The sequence below is a fragment of the Barbus barbus genome, assembly GCF_936440315.1.
Source record: "Barbus barbus genome assembly, chromosome: 19".
Classification (NCBI taxonomy): domain Eukaryota; kingdom Metazoa; phylum Chordata; class Actinopteri; order Cypriniformes; family Cyprinidae; genus Barbus; species Barbus barbus.
The window spans coordinates 13,690,197-13,710,241 of record NC_136747.1 but is presented as its reverse complement, the minus strand read 5'-3'; the positions used below and the strand labels follow the sequence as shown (position 1 = coordinate 13,710,241).

The following is a 20,045-nucleotide window of genomic DNA, read 5'->3' as shown; positions in this document are numbered from 1 at the left end:
GAAACTACACAGCACACTTGCAAGCCAGTAACATCAAGTCATCAAACAACAGATCAATGCAAATGATCTCGTGACACGTTCATCATATTTTGACCCACTTCTCTATACCTGTGATATGGAAAACAGAGTGAGTTACATTGAGAAGAATCAATATTAAATTCTTAGTGAGCATTTGCCTTGAATACCCTGAAAAACACACCCTTATCATCCTAAGCCTTTTTCAGATCCTATATCAAATGAGTTCATTAACTCTCCACTTACACAGACCACGGCTTTCGTGCCACAAACTGGGCGAGGAGACTAATTTTAATCAATACCTACATCCCTGTCCAGGACATGCTCTCATGACCAACAGTCAATTATTCATTAACTTAAGTTGCTCCAAGGTTCAGAGGTCCCCGATCGTCCCCCAAAGTGCTTAGATTCGTAACGGCTCCAGAGCTCCGTGACAAAACTTCCAAGTGCTGTCAAGTTGTCACAGCTGCAAAGGTCTCGTGAGATGAAGCCAGGCAGGTGGGTTGATTTATTACAGGTGCTCAAGATGACCCACTAGTCATCTTAAAAAATTATAACAAGGGCAGGATATCTTGTCATGCAGGACCAGGATGTGCTTCCAACATATCCTTTGAGCCATAACCCATACCCCTAACATCAAACACATTCTTACGATGTGAGTAGAACATCTTGAAAGGTAAGTCCATGTGCGCTGTGACAGCTTCCAATTGATATTTAAATATTACATCCAGCTTTTAACTTACAGGACTCAAGAAAACCATGCAATGCATTAAAGGCGCATCCGCTTTCTGCTTACCTTGCGTTTAAGTTAGCAGGTCAGACTCGCATTCCCGTACTGATAACAGCTATTCAATATTCCGCCGGGCCGAGGGTTCGTTGCGCGTGCGGACGGTCCGTTACTCGCCGCTGTTTGAGATCCTGACAGCAGCGCTCAGGGTCCCCTCTGTCCCAGCCTCGCGTTTCCATTGGTCCGCGGATCTCCCCGCAGCACCTCACTGGGAGGAGGGGTAGAGAGATGCGCTCGCACACGAGACAACATGCAAATACATCCGAAGAATGAATCTGCTTCTTAATGAATGAATATGCTGTGGTTTAGGAAGGGATAAAAGTGATGGAATAAAATCAACGCGTGCGATACGATGTCAGGACTGATGCGGGATCCATGGAGCAACGGATCTCCAGTGCTTTGAAACAAAGGAGCACTGCAGCTAGTTGTTTTCCCCCTACAGTGTATTTCGGGGTCAAATTTTAGTTAAATTACTTAACTTAATCTTAAAATAGATGCTAGTTATAGGCCTATTGCTGAAAAGTACACTAGACGGATAGCTTCTGGAATGCATAATGTGTTGATTAGCCTACGTCAGCGAGACTAATTACAAGGATCGACAGGGAAAGTAAATTATTAATAATTTAAGTAATTGTCGACAGAATATGAGGGTTAAGAAAGCAGTGGACTAAAATGATATTCACATGTGGTGACGCATCAGCAGTTATTGCAAGATTTAATACAATACAATGCACCATTACGTAATTTTCTGTTGAATCAATCAATCAGTTTAGGTAATTTTTCTGTCAAAACAAAATACTAATAAATAAATAGATAATTGAAGCGCTATTATGGTTGAGCCGTGGTTATTTTTGGTTGTTAACAAGGCAGATACACGTCAACACTCAGCATATAAAACCGGACTATTAATATTACAGAAGGAACTAAAAGTGATATAGGCCTAACAAAATTTATTCGAAGTGCATGTTGGGAACATAAGCGTCCACCTAGTACTGTGGAGATCACGTTGGTATATTTTTATTTAAAATATATTAACCATGGTTTTATTTGAGTAAAATTGTGGAAACCATGTTTTTTGGTGCATTGATTACCATTTGTATAATCATATTTGTACTACAAATACCATGGTTAAACGTTAAACGGTTAGTGTAGCAAAACCAGGGTTAATTTGTGGTTACCATGATTTAACTATCATGGGGGTGGGATGGGGGTTTGGTTTTGTTTGTGGTGAAACCATGGACTTAACTCAAAAATGAGAATTTGCTGAAAATGTACTTATCCTCAGGCCATCCAAGATGTAGATGAGCTTGTTTTTTAATCAGAACAGATTTAGAGAAATTTGAGGATCCATTGGTGAGCAAATAATGTAATGCTAAATATCTCCAGATCTGTTCAGATGAAGAAACAAACTTATCTACATCTTGGATGGCCTGAGGATAAATACATTTTTATAAAATTGTATTTTTTGGGGTGAACTGCTCCTTTAAGGTTAACACTTGTTTAAAAAAACCATGCAACATGAATGGTTTATTTATATGTATTTATTTTTCACTAGTCATTCATTAAAACACACGAACACTAATCACTGGACTTAATTATATGTTTTCAGCCTTGCGGTTCCATAGTGTCACTAACACATTGTCACCATCCATTTAATATTCAAAAAAAATATGAAAATCACGCTTTTGGGGTTTCTTTTTTATCTGGCTCAGGCACCGTTTTGGCAGGCATGAGTGTTATTTTCACAGCCTCTGGTGTCAACTCAGACTGTGCAAATGAATGCAGTGTAACTTTGCAGACTTTGCACACACATTAGTAAGCCGGCCTGCGAGAATATGACTTCTTCAAAAACTGCATAAAAACATGCATGGCTCTCCAAATCAAAGTCTAAACTGCTATATTTCCATGGGAACAATTACACAAAGGCTCAAAGGAGGATACTATAGGTGTGAAGTCCTGTTTCTGCTGCATGGGATGATTTAATTATGTTCAGCACCTTGGCCAGCGACTGCAAGAACGATTACAAAGCAACTGTGTTGTAGCAGATCTCAGATCAGCTGAAGCGCTCTAATTAAAGAGCAAGACCCATTGACGTACACTGATAAAACACTGCAAATCTAACAGCTAACAGTGATGTCATTGTAATATTTGCAAAGAGAATAGCGATTGGTCGGTGGCATCGTTTTGAAACACTAAGCCTTATTTATTTGATACAGTAAAATATTAATAATATGATATATGTATACGTATATACAGGTGCATCTCAAAAACTTAGAATATCATGAAAGTTAATTTTTTCATTGTAACTTATTACAAAAAGTGAAACTTTCATATATTCTAGATTCATTACATGTAAAGTTAAACATTTCAAAAGATTTTTTATTTTTTTTTATTTTGATGATTAGTGCTTACAGCTCATGAAAGTCAAAAATCAAGTATCTCAAAATATTAGAATATTTACATTTGAGCTTCATTAAATGACCATCCCTACAGTATAAATTGTATCTCCTGATACTTTGAAGTATCTCCTGTTCTTTGAAACAACAATAATGGGGAAGACACCCTCCACAAAAGTGACAGAAGGTCATTACTGAAAGGGGTGGCTGTTCACAGAGTGCTGTATCAAAGCATATTAAATGCAAAGTTGACCAGAAGGAAGAAATTGGGTAGGAAAAGGTACACAAGCAACAGGGATGACCGCAAGCTTGAGAATACGGTCAAGCAAAGCCTATTCAAACACTTGGGAGAGCTTCACAAGGAGTGGAATGAAGCTGGAGTCAGTGCATCAAGAGTCATCACGCTCAGACGTCTACAGGAAAAGGACTACCAAGCCACTTCTGAAACAGAAACATCAGAAGCATCTTACCTGGGCTAAGGAGAAAAAGAACTGGACTGTTGCTCAGTGGTCCAAAGTCCTCTTTTCAAATAAAAGTAAATTTTGCTTTTCATTTGGAAATCAAGGTCTGGAGGAAGATTGGAGAGGCACAGAATCCAAGCTGCTTGAAGTCCAGAGTGAGGTTTCTGAAGTCAGTGATGATTTGGGGTGCAGTGATGTCTGCTGGTATTGGTCCATTGTGTTTTATCAAGTCCGAAGTCAATGCAGCTGTCTACTAGAAGATTTTGGAGCACTTTATGCTTCCATCTGCTGACAAGCTTCATGGAGATGCTGGTTCCAGCAGGATTTTAGCACCTGCCCACAGTGCCAAAACCACTTCCAAGTGGTTTGCGGACCATGATATTACTGTGCTTGATTGGCCAGCCAACATGCCTGACCTGAACCCCATATGGAATTTATTGGATATTTTCAAGAGAAAGATGAGAAACCGTTGATGCAACAATACAGACGAGCTGAAGGCTTTATAGTGCCTCGGCATTGCCACGGCCGATCACTTCCATGCCACACCTCACCGATGCTGGAATTTTTGTGCTAAAGGAGCCCGACCAAGTATTGAGTGCATAAATGGACATACTTTAAAGAACTTTAACTTTTCTGTTTGGCAAATACTTTTTTGATTGATCTTAGGAAATATTCTAATATTTTGATACGGGATTTTTGACTATCATGAGCTGTAAACTTTTGAAATGTTTTACTTAACATGTAATGAATCTAGAATATATGAAATGAACTTTTTGAAATGTTACGATAAAAAAAATGAACTTTTTTCACAATATTCAAATTTTTTGAGATGCACCTGTATATACATATACACTAGTCAACATCTGAAGTGGATCAAAACCTTTTTTTGTGATCAAATATTTATTATAAAGAAAACAACAACATATCACAAAACATTTCAAACAACCAAAGGGAAATATGTATATACATGTATATCAAATACATATACACACCATGCATTGATACAAAATCAACAGTTATTAAGAAATAAATTAAAAATAAAAACAAATAAATACATTTAAATAAAATAAAGGGGTACGCACACACATACACAGGGGAATTACTCATATTCAGGAACTCCAATTAAACCAACTTAAAATACAGGTAAAGAGAAGAGATCATTCAGTGACTCTGCAGCAGTGTACAACTAGAAAGGGTCTTTTCATTTGCACCATTTACTCGAGCAGCAGACAGTTTAAAAAAAAAAAATTACATCCAGATATGCAAGAATCCAGCATTTAATAAAACCTTTCATCAAAGCTGTCCTAATACCAAAACCAAATTGTGTTCTTTTCGTAGGATAACTTTGATTAACTTTTGTGATCCACTTCAAATGTTGACTACTGTATGTATGTATGTATATGTATATATATGTATATATATATATATATATATATATATATATATATATATATATATATACGCACGCACACACTAAATGAGACCTTAGCATTATACTTTGTACATCTTAAAGATCTACTCTGCTCTATCTCTAAAATCTACTCTGATAAATACTTAAGTTTATGCATTTACAAAAATCTTGCAAAAAATATATATTATATCCCATTGTAAAAACTTCATTAAGCACACTTCCCTTATGTGCTCTGATGTAAGTTTCAGCAACAGTGCTGGAAGCAGTGCAGCTTCAATATTATGGTAAGATTTTTGCATCATTCTTTCTGTACAGATTCAATTAAGCACCTGAGAGACAGTCCCCTGCCACTATGCACTATAATTGTAGATGACAGTGATATAAGCTATGGATGAAAGTGGTGATTTGTGATGGGTGAAACACATCTGGTGGAGGGTAATTTTAGTACATTGAAGTAAATGATCATTTAGAAACATATTGTGCGATATTGACTTTAATTTCTCCTTTAGACACGGGTTCTTAGTTAAATATGATAGAGAGGGGATGGAGCAGGCCTATAATTACAGGAGAAGCCACATTTACTATTACATGGTTGAGTAATGACTGCTTAGTGTCTGATGCGGTAATAACATAAAGAGCCTTCAACCTTACACCACAGCTCCACATTTTCATAATGCAGGTTTCATCAATCAGCACAATTTAGAGCGTGAACATCTCACAGATAGTTTCTAAATCACAGTCAGGCTCGTATGGCACCGGTAAGCTCAAAGCTTCATGATTCATAAACTTGGTTATATTTTCATATCATGCTCACGTTTGCTTCGTGCATTCATAAATTGCACACTCTGGGACTGGCAGCAGGGACATTGATATTTACTAAAGCTATCACATGGTCTTGTGATACACAAGGCACATCACAACACGTCTCCATCACACAGTGTGTCCTGGCAATTGCAGGACAGAACAAAACTTAAATCAAATTTCCACTGAGGCCTGTGTCAAATCACAGCTAAAGGTCACTTCTGAATTTATTGTGCAGTCACAGCCTCCACCTCCCATGTGTAGACTGAATCAGAGGACATGAAAAATGTGATAGTGTCTGAATCCCAGAAATGTGCCCCCACACAGCTGTCCTCTGCTCTTGCCCGGGCCTAAATGATTCTCCAAGAAAATTGGTTAACTCATATTAGTAGTTAATGTATTAGTTCACCCAAGTCACCATTTACTCACTGTCATGTTGCTCCAAACCTGTGAGAAAAATGTAATAATGTACTGGCCATTCTGTTCCAAATAATTATTATCAATAGAGGACTGGAGGATTAGAGCTTCCAAGCTTCAAAACTAATGAATTGTTCACATACCGAGTCATCTTAAGTCAAATGGAGGACAAATGACGAATCGTTTAGTCCAATTTGTAAATAAATAATTAAAAGAATATCTGACTCAAACAAAACAAAAGACACAAAAATAAAAAATAAAACAACAGCAAGCAAAACAACAAACAAAAGATTAAAAAAACAAAAAGTCAGAAGACTTTGAATATAGTGCATAATATGGACCATGTTTATGATGTTTTTCGTCATTTTGAAGTTTGATTCACTTTCATTACATTGTAAAAATGCCAGGATAATCTTCAAAAATTTAAATAAAGTCATATGAGTTTGGAACAACATAAGAGGCAGTGAATAATTACATAATGCTATGTTAATACTATGTTAGCAATAAAATATATTAAGCATAAGCAGAGTATTCTTTATGACACTGTTAATACCTACTAGTAGACTATGCAGAATTACTAAATCATGTAATAAATAATGTGTTCCAGGATAATAGTTGGGTATCATAAATGTTGGCACCTTTTACAGCTCAAAGCAAACATTTATGAGCATAATAACAACCCTACACCGAGAGCTCAGCTTGTCAGGGTGATTCACTGTCAATTTAACCAGCTTTTAGAAATGCTTTCTTGCCTGTAACCTGCCGGCAGATTAAACAGAAGTCTTTATGTCAGTAACCTATCAGCATATTGACAGTTTTTATGGTGCAGCACTGATTGGAATGGTTCACTGGAAAACTGTATCTGCTTTCTGTGATGCTGAGTACAAGGAAAAGACGACCATGGGGAATAAACACTGAGGTCTTTGGTTGATATAAGAAATGGAAGGACTTAAGAATAAGAAATAAAGCGCTAATATTTCAGAGGGTTATCTAGGAATTAGTTCATCAGGCTTTAGGAGCAGATTTCTCTGCTACGGCCTGTGCTAACTGTAGTATAATGAAATGTTTTCAAAATGCAGTAAACAAAGGAAGAGAATGAAAAGCATTATAAGAATGAATATTTCATATGTTCATGAATTATTAATATTATTCCTCCAAAAATGTCATAAGCGAGCGCACAACAAGCTCTTTGCTTTAATCACTTTAAACAGATTGTTTTTTCCCCCAGAGGTATAAACTTAAGGTTTAGCAGAGACCAAAAATCCATGGGGGCATGATAGTTACCTCAATCAAAGGATAAACTTCTGTTATAACCAAATGCAACGAGGTATTAGGAAGGGTGAAACGTGGATCCACATGTCAACCATCTCAAATATTTTGGCCATCAGTTTATTGTGCCTTTTTTAGGCAGCATTTCGTTTCATGTCTTTAACCTGCGCAGGGAACAAAAAAAAGATCAATACGTGCTGAAATTAACAATGAAATTACAATAATTAGTCATTTTAGCATGTGTATTCCTCTATGCATCCATCTGCCTCTACATTGCTAGTCTATAGGGCCTCCCTGTGGTGAAGACAGAGAATACACAGATCTGTTTCTCATACATTTTTTTTTTTTTTTTTTTGGTCAATCTCCTAAAAATTAACTTAAGGTTAATGAAGTATATAGAATTACACAATTACATAATGCACAATTATTTTAAACCATGATTAAAGTTTTGCCAAAAAATATTATTTAGGTGCAAATTAGACAACTTTTGTCTCTGGAAAACAAGAAATACACGTAACTGAAGTTCAAAATAGGTCAGACTGCAATATGCATGTTCAAACACTGTAATTCTCCATGACGAAATTGGCCTTTGAAAGGCTCAGCACAGAAAATCTATTTTTGAATCCATCCATTCCCTTTCCTGCACTGAGTTCCTGTGGGAGGGCCACTATAAGGCATGGGAAAGTTTCCTTTCCCTCACTTGTTTCCTTTTCTGATTAAACGGCTGGGCTTCGACCACAAGGGCTTATAAAACTCTCAGCGGCAGAATCTCCTCACACAGATAGTAGAAGATAAACATAAAACAGGGTTGACAGGTAAGAGCGTTCATATATGATAAACTGTGTTTTAGAGTTCAGTCTACTGATGAGAGTGCTGTGTAATATTTAATTGTGCTGCCATGATCAAATTTATTTCCCCAACAACAAATTAGTTTATTTAATGTTTGACATATATCATTCAAAAAATGTTTGAAATGTACTTTATTTGAATTTACGTGAACTTCTGAGCTGCTGTATCTTTATTGAATATCATTGAAAACACTACATTTTATGGTTTTAGTTCTGATTGTAAAAGTGTGTGTGTGTGTGTTCTTACTATAGACTACTTATGTGTTCACAATATTCAAGAAAGAATAAAAAAAGAAAAACTGAAACTGGAAATAAAAAAAAATAGAGACATTTCTGAAAATTGTTTAGTGCTGCATGATAAAGATGAATACTAAATGTCTGTGAACTGAAGTTCCTGAGAATTCACATTTCTTTATTAGGCTATACAAGACATAACTGCTACAGACAGTTCCTCTGGGTAAATCTATTTAGGATAACCCCTTTAGCCATGACACAAAAGTATTTCTTAGAACAATTTTAGAAGTTTAGTACAGATCTGCCTGGTGTTCATGTAAGCAAACAAAAACAAACCGAGCCTCCAGCCAAAAGAAATTAGAAAATAAATAAGCAAACAGATAAGAAAAGTTTGCTATCTAGCAGTGTTGATGGGATGTTTACACAAATGTAAATCGTTTTAAGAGGATATGCTGCGGCCATGCGTCCCATGGGCTTTCTGTGAAAAGAGATGGGCTTTCTCGTTAGAAGTGCATGCTTGATTACGCATTATTAAACTCTCTGTCCATGATGAATAACTCTCATGGCGCAGGGGCCAGGGCCGGTCATCCATGCTCTTTTCTCTCTAGCACTGTTAAAAGGGTCATTTAGCTTGATAACTGCTATTATCAATACCGATATATATTTTAATATAAATACAGATATCTAATAATTTAATTATCTAATTATTATTATTACGTTATTTACTATGCTTTTTATTTATACGCTACAAATAAAACACTAAAACCAGATGTGCACTACAAGTCAGTAGGCATCGCAGCATTATAATGAACAATGGATATTAATTTTAAGATTTACAAATAATTACATTTAAAAGCTATTACATTTTTATTAGTGTTTTTAAAGAATAACTTAACTGAGTTTTAGATGATGGCAAATGTAATCAAAATAGAGTAAAAATAATTATCCAATGTTTGACTGATACCAATATATAAAAAGAAACGAAACCACTAATATTGGCTCATAACTAAATTATATATTGTGCATCCCAATATAGTATAATTTAATTGAATTTTTAATTGAATTCTGCAAGGACTCATTAATTTAATCATACCTGACAGTAAGACGTTTATAATGTTACAAAATATTGTATTTCTAATAAAATCATTTTGTGAACAAACAAACAAACTACAGTTTTCTCAAAACTATTAAGCAGCACAACTGTTTTCAGCACTGGTAATAATAAGAAATGTTTCTTGGAGCAGTAAATCAGCACATTAGAATGATTTCTGAAGGATATATCCAGCTTTGCAATCACAGGAATAAACTGCATTTTGAAAAGGGACTTTTTTTTCAAAACATAAAACAATTTTACCAAGCCCAAATGCATATGTAATGATTGATTACAGCTCGAATTAAATTGCAACTAGGTTATACTAAATAACTAATGAGCAAATTTTAACATAAGCCACACTACTCCACAGCTTTTGGAATCACTTCAGTACATTTTACAGCTGTTCATAAAATAGTCTCACCTCAACAAATGTACAAATTGCCCATGCAAAATTATAAAATGACTCAACAGAAAAAGTATGTTGCCAGATGCAACCTGCTTCAGTAATTGCAGGAGAAATAAAAAAAATAAAAAGAAACAGAATCAGTCTGTTCCCTATTAAATCCAGACAACCTCAATGATCTGAGCGTTATTCTTTGAGGTGGTCTTAAGAGTGACTCATGCTGTCTACCTGGAAAATTTGGAGAAAAATCAGTGTTACTATATATGGTTCAGATTCTCAAGCCTGTATTTCTGCCTGTGCAGAGGATGTCCAGAGCTGACTGGGGTTTTCTGGAGCACCTGCTAGAGGAAGGTCAGGAGTACTCGACTGGTGTGGGGCGTGTGTGGCTAACCGTGCTCTTCCTCTTCCGCATGCTTGTGCTTGGCACAGCAGTGGAATCTGCATGGGACGACGAACAGTCTGACTTCGTCTGCAACACCAAACAGCCTGGCTGTGAGTCCGTCTGCTATGACAAGGCCTTTCCCATCTCCCACTTCCGTTTCTTCGTTCTACAAGTCATCTTTGTCTCAACACCGACCATTTTCTACTTTGGCTATGTGGCCCTGAGGGCTAGAAATGAAAAGAGTCTGGAGGAGAAGCTGGAGGAGGAGGGCAGAAGACAGAGACAGAGAAAAATCAATGAGTTTAAGTTGGAGGTAATTAAGGAGGAAGATGAAGAGAGCGAGGATAAGGAAAAAGGGAAGATCCACAAAGCTCCAGGACCTCCAAAGCTCAAAGGGAAACTGCTGTGCGCTTATGCGACTAGCATAGTGCTAAAGGTTCTCATTGAGATTGGCTTCATTGTGGGTCTATGGATCCTTTATGGGTTTGTAATCAAGGCAAAGTATGAGTGTGAGAGGTTTCCCTGTCCTCACATGGTGGACTGTTTTGTCTCACGACCCACAGAAAAAACGATCTTCACCATATACACACAGGTCATTGCTGCAGTCTCTGTTCTCCTCAACATTGTGGAGCTTCTCCATCTGCTTCAGCTAGCGGTAACACATCGTCTAGAGAAGAGATATCAAAGTGAGGAAGAGGTTAATAAACTTATTAGGGCGACTTCTTCTAGAACAACACCAGCTAAAGCTCAAATACCATCATTTGAGGAAAGAAATCATCTCTTTCTTCCTGTAGCACATGATGGCTATCCTATATCAGGGTTGGAATGGGATAAAAGAGATCCTCCTTTAGCAGAGCACATGTTTCCTAGCTACTCAAACTGCATGAGCAATGTGAAACCTGCCATAACCAAAAACAATCTTCATAAAAAACACCACAAGACTAAAGACAAACCGAGACATTATGTGTGAATACCACTAAATGAGAAGCAATGACTCCATTTGGGGGAACTACATAAATGACTGTTACTGGTTTACTGTGCATTCGAGAGCCATTTCTCTTGTTTAGATAGGCAGGGAAATGGGCTGTGCCTTGGGATGAACTGTCTTTTGTGATCTGTGGCCAGATACGGAGCCTCTCAAGTAGTGATTAGTTTTGAGAGGCTCAAGGTCAGGAAAAACTCAAACCACTGAGCCTAAGAGAAACAAGCACAATGTCTAAAAATGCCAAAGTGAAGGGTGGGTTTAAGTCTAGTGCTGAACTGAATGATTGATATGGTACAGCTAAGGTAGTGCGTACAGTATTTGAGTCCAAACTCAAAGTTAAACCATACCAACCAACTGCATATACAATATTTAAAATGTATTTATGCATTATTTGATTTAATATTTATTTTCATTAAAATATTTCTGGTATTTCTTCCAATTTTTGACTTCTGAAAATGATTAGGTCTTTGGTCAATGTATTCTGCATTCATGCCATGTCGTTATTGCCATTCAAATTAAAAACAGTTACACCGCTCTTACAATAAAAATAAGGTGGATAGACAAAACCGCAATACAACAAGTAATTCAAATGCCTTAAACTTTGTTTGTTTTTTGTTTATTTTCATATTATCTTTAATTATTAAGATTATCAGTCAATTATAGGGATGTGCCCGAATAGCGAATCCGTATTCGGAAAGGCACGGAAAACGAATAATGCATTCTACGGAGCCACAAAAGGGACATGGTTAGCCACTTACTAGCAGTAGCCTATTACATAAAATTTCACTTACCACATAAACAGAGAGAGGTAAGGAGAGATGGCCGCGCATTCTTAAGTGATTTTAATGTCCCGCATATTAATAACAGCTCCCTGAAAGCACTGAAATATATTTTTCTCGTATGTATCGTATTTATTCCCTTTAAGGTTGCCGTAGTGCACATCATTACCTTTCCGAATACCGTATTCGGATTCGGGCACATCCCTAGACAAAATAACTGCATTTTACAGCTGAAGCAACTGCCATTTTGAGTATTTGTATGATGTTGTAGTGTTTAGGTGGCAAAAGTCGGCACTCTTAGAAAACTGCATTTTTACAAGTTGTAATTACAAGTACTAGAAGGATGTGAACAATGTAAGCTGCAAATCAAACATGCTGTAAATGAACCGATATGTGACCCTGGACCACAAAACTCAGTCTTAAGTCACTGAGGTATATTTGTAGCAATAGCCAAAAAATACATTGTATGGGTCAAAATTATAGATTTTTCTTTTATGCCAAAAATCATTAGTATATTAAGTAAAGATCATGTTCCATTTAGATATTTTGTAAACTTACTACAGAATTTTTGATTAGTTATATGCATTGCTAAGAAAGGCGATTTTCTCAATATTTAGATTTTTTTGCACCCTCAGATTCCAGATTTTCAAATAGTTGTATCTTGGCCAAATACTGTCCTATCCTAAGAAACTATACATCAATGAAAAGCTAAACATTGTGCAACTTAACTTTCAAGTTTCAGCCTTACAATAGCTCAGGCATGACTTAAGCCTTTACTGTCTTCTTAGAAGGCTTTGTGGCTTTTGTAAGAGGCCAAAACTAGTGGGCAGGAGGCTAACGTGGAACAAAAACAAGAGTCCATACACATAACATTTATTAACACATTTTTCAGCAACATGAATTTAAAGTTAGTTGGAGAGTAAACCCTCTTAAATGTCTCTCTGCATACTGGTGTGTGTGTGTGTGTGTGTGTGTGTGTGTGATCCTTTAAAGGAGCATATAGTTGCAAGCACAGTGCTCTGTATGTAGTTACAATAAATGGCAGGGATGCACTGAAATGACAATTCTGGGCCGAAACGTGCTTAGTCGAAAACCGAAACTGCTCTGTAATAATTCTTTATTTTATTAAATAATATAAAGTAATTTTGTAAGACTTTTTAATTTAACAATTTTAATGATACAGAATTTGAAAAACAGAAGCCAATAAAATAACGACACTTTTATTGAAAGAAAATTGACAGAAAATATATTAATATTAAATATCAATGTATTTTTATTCAGTTCTATGCAACAGAATCAGACATAACTGTTGTTGTTGTTGTTTTTGACTAATTATTCAAATAATGTCTAGTTCTGCAAACAGGGCTTTTCCTTTCTCAAAATGCGGTGGGGGTGGTACCATCCTGATCATGTGCACACAATGTACCCACCCTTCAAGTGGCTGAAACAAACGCTTTGTACACGCAACATATTGTGTTATAATAATTATATCTATGGTTAAAGAAAATGACAATTATAAAGTTATGTTTTATTTTCTCTCACCTAATGTTTTATTGTTATTTATTCTTAAAATAGCCTTATGAAATATATTTCTGCTGCAATGTCTTCAAATTAAACCAGACGTTTATTTTGACGGGTTGCCATGAATACCTTTAAATTTCTGTGTGGATGTGATATGACTCTAGTTTTACTAAAATTAAACTGTGAAACGCTCATGAAGTGACTCCTTCAGAGCAGTTCTGGAGATGTTGTTCGTGTGTTTATGTCCTCATTTAGAGGCAGACGCTGAAATCACCGCGAGCGTCAGTCTGTGGTAAAGAAAAACGCGCATCTCTGCCATTCATTCATACAGAGATTGGGATTTGTTTTAAAAACGACTCGTTTCAATGATTCAGAGTCACTCTTTCTTTTGAGAGACAATAAGTTTATACATGGTGCTTTTTCAGATTTAAAATTTTGCAGGATGTTTTCATTCACTTAAAGCTGTGCTACACACTGCATGAAAGATAATTTTCAAAAATCAATAATAGGGGCACTTTACTTGTATGAACAAATAGGGACAAAAATTCATTGCCTCACACTGGTGTTATTTATTGGTTGTTTTAAAATATTTCAAAATTTTTCAGAGTAGATAGCCTTCTGATATCATCAAGGCCGCTTTACTTTCCTGTCTGGCCATGAGCACAGCACATTCCACAGCAGTCATTTTTAGCAATTTTGAGCCGTCCTAACAATGATAAGCACTTATCTGTAGCAGGAAAAATTGAGAGATGGGTAATTTACAAGGTGAGATAGTTTCTTACGGAAAGGGTCAAATCAAAACAATACAGTGAGAATAAGAATAAAACAGTGCTTTTTCCCCTCAAAAGGTATTTTTGCTGGCTAATGAAAATTTAGTTTTATTAGAGGGTGTTATCTGCGCTGTTGGGCTCCAGTCTATGAAAGATTAATGAGTCTTTTGCTTATGGGGTTGCTAACCATAACCTGTAGTCTTTGCCCACTGCATAGTTCTCTCTATCACAGCTGGCCTGCACAAACGGTTAGCCTGCCATCTCTTGCCAATACGAGGCTTTAGAGGTGCTACACAAGATGTGTGGGTCAGCAAACAGCTGGTGAGGAGTGACCTCTTTAGTTCCCCTCAGCTGCCAAACAAAGAGAAAGTGAACGAGAGGCTGATTGGTAGACTGTCAAACTCTCTCCATCTGATAGAGCCGTTTAGGTTGGAAAAAAGCCCTTGTTCTGCAGTGTCTGTTTTGTTTTTCTTCAGCCTACCACCTACAAAAGCTGAATCGTGCCAGCTGTGCTTTAATATGCCCACACATGCATCAAATAGACCAGCAAAGTTGGTTTAACCAGGCAAACAGATGTCTGTCATTTTAGATAAAAAAACAAAAGTCATAGATGCTGCTCTCTTTAAGCTATTATGAGGTTACTTTGCTGAATACAGTCACAAAGGTCATTCTATTTGTGAAACCCAGCAGGGACACTGCCTGCCCGCATGCCCTTAGGTGATTTGCACAGAGTAGCACACCAATGAAAATGAGCTGCCACTCTTGCGGGTCGCTGCCTGCATCCTGATATTGTTGTTCCAAACGCTGATGCATTTTCCTTTCCCTGTGTACCAGCCTCAGACAGGAAAAACAAACAGGTTTTAAAGGACTCAATGAACGGTATGTACCTTAGAAGCAGCAGTCTGTGTTGGGCTCGGAGGTGTGTGGGTGTTTTCTGGATAAGAGGTGACTTCGAATGGCCAGTCAACCTGTTTTCCATGGGGACTTAAGCCTGAGTGCCAAACTTCTTTCTGTAGGGGGTCTGAAGGCCGCAGTATCAGGAAAATACGCCAATGTATGCAGTGCAAAACGGTCACATGTACTTCCTGCCAGCTGAACTGATTAAAAACCATGTCTTCTCAGTGATAACCATAACAAGAAGTCCAAAAAAATCCACAATGAGAAAACCGAGACCTAAAAAAAAAAAACACAAGAATGTCACGGAAAATCAGTGTGCTTGCACTTCTGTGGATTGTTATGAAATTGCACATTCAAAAGTTTGACGTCGGTCATTTTTTAAATGTTTTTCCAAAAAGTCTGTTATGAAAACATTGATCTGATAAAAAAATACAGTAATACGAAGTCTAACCTGATTTAAAACTGTTTTACATATTAATAAAACTTAAAATGTCTTTACTGTCCTCTTTTGATCAATTTAATGGATAAAGTAAAAGTTCTAAAAATCGTACTAATCCCAAACTTTTGAATGGTAGTCTTTAAAATGATGGTAAGATTAGACACGGTTAACATGGTTAGATTCAACATTAGTTAAAGGGAAATTCCATCAGTATTTCTTCATCTTTGTCATTCCAAACCTGTATGACATCGTTTCTTCGTGGAAGATGTTTTGAAAATGTCTTTGTGTTACAGCATTTACGTAAAGTCACAACCTTTAAAACTGAAGTGTGTCAGAAAAACTCACAGTTAAGAACTCACAACCTGGAGGAAATAGGCTTGTATCTGCTTCCTGGTTTTTCCATTAGTCACTCCAGGCAATGGCTGTTCAGGCTTGTTCGGCCTTACAATGGACCAGCGGCGGGAATTGTTAAATTGTTTTTGGTAAAATCCCACCTGCAGCAGTTCCAGGACGTCATCAGCTCTTCAAACTGTGAATTACATGAAAGTACTATACTAAATGAAAGTATTTTTACAAGGAAATATGTTTCTATACAATAGGAATGGTGCTTACCTTCCAATACAGTATGTTGCCAGAGTTTTTTTATTTATTTATTTTTTTTATATATGGGTTTTAGTGCATTGCTATATGGCTGCTGGGCTATTTTAAGCAGCCCACCACTAATCTCTACGATTACACAGTATGGATTGGTTCAATCAGTGCAAGTCTATGAGATTTTAATTTTTTACCCGCTACATCATCATATGAACAACTCATCTCAAATAGAGAAACAGATGAGTCAGAGCACCCTGCTTTTTAATCTCGATAAGAAGCTGATCAGATACATGTCATACAAGACAGAATTGAGTCGTTGTTAAAATAACATGATTATTTCTTGCCAATAATAAACAGGAATCATAATATCTCCTGGATGAGATTTTTTATTATAAAAACAATAATACTAAAACTAATGAAAAACAATGCCTAATGCTCAAAAATATGAAGGATTTGTGGCAGTTTTGTTAACCTTTTACTATTACATTTTTTTTTCTTTCTTTCCATAATTGGCATTATTGTGACAAATTCCACCATAAATGTAAGTAACGGTATTAATCATCAGTATTTGAACTGTGATTATTTCTATTAATAATCAGTATTTGAACTGTGATTATTTCTATTAATAATCAGTATTTGATCTGGGATTATTTCTATTAATAATCAGTATTTGAACCGTGATTATTTCTTGCTAATAATAAACAGGAATCATAATATCTCCAGGATGAGATTTTGTATCATAAAAAGAATAATTCTAATGAAATACAATGCCTTGTCCTCAAAAATAATAATGAACTTATTGTGGTATTTTTTTTTCCAAGTGGTATGACACACCATTTTCACTTTTCACTGTATAACTATACAGCAAATGATCTGGAATGGGACAATGGGGTATTGATAAGACCCTAGGGGCCCATATTGAGGGAAATGGAGGTCAGTTTCTAACTATCTAAAAAGGTTCAAAGGGGGACAGAAGTAACTGGTTGTGGGAACTGAACAGTTGAACCCATGGAAAAGGGGCCTCTCCATTGTTTCTGTCGCTGATGGGAATCTACAGTGAATAATTATGCTGTAATTGTACAGAGAGGCTGTACATATCCTGACTGAAGGACCGAGAGAGGCCGGCAGGCGTCGTTCCTTCTTCCTATCACTCAGGAACAATAGGGCTGTTTGTCCTCTGGGACATACTAGCACCTTTCCAGTACCAAACCCACAGTCTCCTACCTGGTTAGGCACAAACAATCCAGACAGCACATCCTCTCTCACACAACTACTGGACGTACAGGAATAGGAGTACCCATACAAAATACATATGACCCACATGTAGGCATGACATTCTCGCAAGGATGCATAAAAAAATAAATAACTTCAGAGAGGATGTTTCAAACACAGTCTGAACAATCATGATGATTGCTTTCATTGACCAAAGAAAAAACTAATTATTTTTGAACAGAATGACCCATTAAGGACCCTCCGAAAACTTCCAAGTGGGCCTCGGATGTCTTAAAATTATTTAAAATAAGACAAAACAACTAATTTCTTAACCTGTAAAAACCTGTATAACGAAGCCTAATTTTAAAGTGTGATTACTAGAACTGGAATAATAAAATCTTATAACTTTGTGAGCATTTTTGAATATAATAAATATTTTTGAATGTTGTGTGTAAAATAGTTGTCGTATTATGTCAAATTGCATAATGAAGTGTGGTGTGGTCACAACTGGTGCATGCACTTGGATAAAAAAAAAAAAACAAAGAAAGAAAGAAAGAAAGAAAATGCATTTAGTAATGTCAAGCTTTAAAATATTGGGAAAAAACTGTGAATAAAAATATTTTAAAAAATCTTAATCGCAAAACAGGAAAATATCATGGAGCCTTTGAATATTGTTGTGGGGACTTGAATCAAAGTGACGTTAAAAAGTATAACATTAGAAAGTGACACTGACATTAGACACATTTTCCCTAAAATCAGCAAAGACAATAACAGGCAGAATCAGTTAAACAAGGAGCAAAACTTATATTGCATTTACAGTGATGTAAATGTTTTAGGGCTGACTTCAAGCCATTCACCGAGTTCAACTGAAATATTGCTTCAAATATAAACTTTTATAGAAAACAAGCCTCCGGTGCCTGATTCATTTATGCATTTATGCACTTTTCTGATGTAAATCTAGATCAGCACTCATAAAGTTTCACTAGCTTATTGGCAGCAATGAAGCGCAACTTGTTAGGGTTACTTCTATTTAAGTACACTGGAGATTTGTGGTCTTGCTCTTGTTTTCCATTAATCAAGCTGTGTGCTGAAAGAAAAAGCCTGTACAGCATAGAAAACAGACCATGCATTGGTCCTTCGAAATCACAGAAGTCAATGTAAAGGCATTGCTATTCATTTTTGTATTTTTTATTTTTTTTAAATAACAGAGTCGGCGCCGATAGCCTTGTGCTTAGTGTGCCGACATAGCACAGTTGCGCTCACAGCGACCAGAGTTCGAATCCGGTCTCCAGGTGCTTTAATGATCCCACTCCCGTCTCTTCCAAATGCCTTCCTCACATCTCTCTATTGTCATTAAGGCAAAAAAGCCCGTAAATATAATAAAAAAAAAAGAAAAAACAGGGAGAAAACAATCTATAATGCAGCAATTTCACAATTAACTTAAAATATTGACACCATAAAATATCAGATTTTAAATATATATATTTTTTTTTACTAAAAACTATTAAAAACTGTATTCAGTTTAACTTAAAAAAAAAAAAAATATTTCAAAGTTTTGACTGATTTAAAAAAATAAATAATTCTTACAGGGTTATGGCCTATTTGGTAAGTATTCAAAAACATACTGCACAACTAGTTTAGTTTGATTCATAAATAAATAACTTGGTTATACAGTTGTGGCCAAAATGATTAGAACACTAGTATTTTCACCAGCTAAAAATGGTTTTAAATCAGTTATTCCTATCTTTTGTTGTAGTGTGTCAGTAGGAAATATCAGTTTACTTTTCCAAACATTCATTTTGGCATTAATTGTAATAATCCAGTGACTGACAGCATAGATCTGATCTGATCATCATCCAGTCTGTCTGAAATGACATGAAGAAACAGAACAAACTGAGACAGACTAAATCCAGAAGAACTGTGGCAATGTCTCCAAGATGCTTCAAGAAACCTCCCTCCAAAGCTACAATACTGTTAAAAGTTTTAGGCACTTGTGTAAAAATGCTGTAAAATGAGGATGCTGCCAAATTAATGTTATTTCTTTATCAATTTACTTCTGTTAACTAAATTAAATCAACATTTGCTGTAACCATCCTTTGCGTTTAAAGCAGCTTTCTCCCTAGGTGCACTTACACATAGTTTCTCAGGTAGCTTTGCAGGTAAGATTTGCAGTTCAAGAAACATTATTATTATTATTATTTAAAATAGTGGAGTAATTTTTTTTCAGGATTCTCTGATGAATAGAAAGATCTGAAGATCAGCATGTATCTGAAATAAAAAGCTTTTGTAACATTATATACATTATACCATTCAAAAGCTTGGAGTCAGTAT

The 20,045-nt window shown here is 36.1% G+C and overlaps 1 protein-coding gene across 1 annotated transcript; it reads left to right on the top strand.

Moving 5' to 3' along the window:
• Positions 1–8,255: 8,255 nt before the first annotated feature.
• On the top strand, positions 8,256–12,064 carry LOC306884942 (gap junction alpha-4 protein-like). The gene is made up of 2 exons (XM_079441201.1): positions 8,256–8,372; positions 10,438–12,064. The coding sequence occupies exon 2, from the start codon at positions 10,441–10,443 to the stop codon at positions 11,485–11,487; it is 1,047 nt and encodes a 348-aa protein (XP_079297327.1). The 5' UTR covers positions 8,256–8,372; positions 10,438–10,440; the 3' UTR covers positions 11,488–12,064.
• Positions 12,065–20,045: the final 7,981 nt, after the last annotated feature.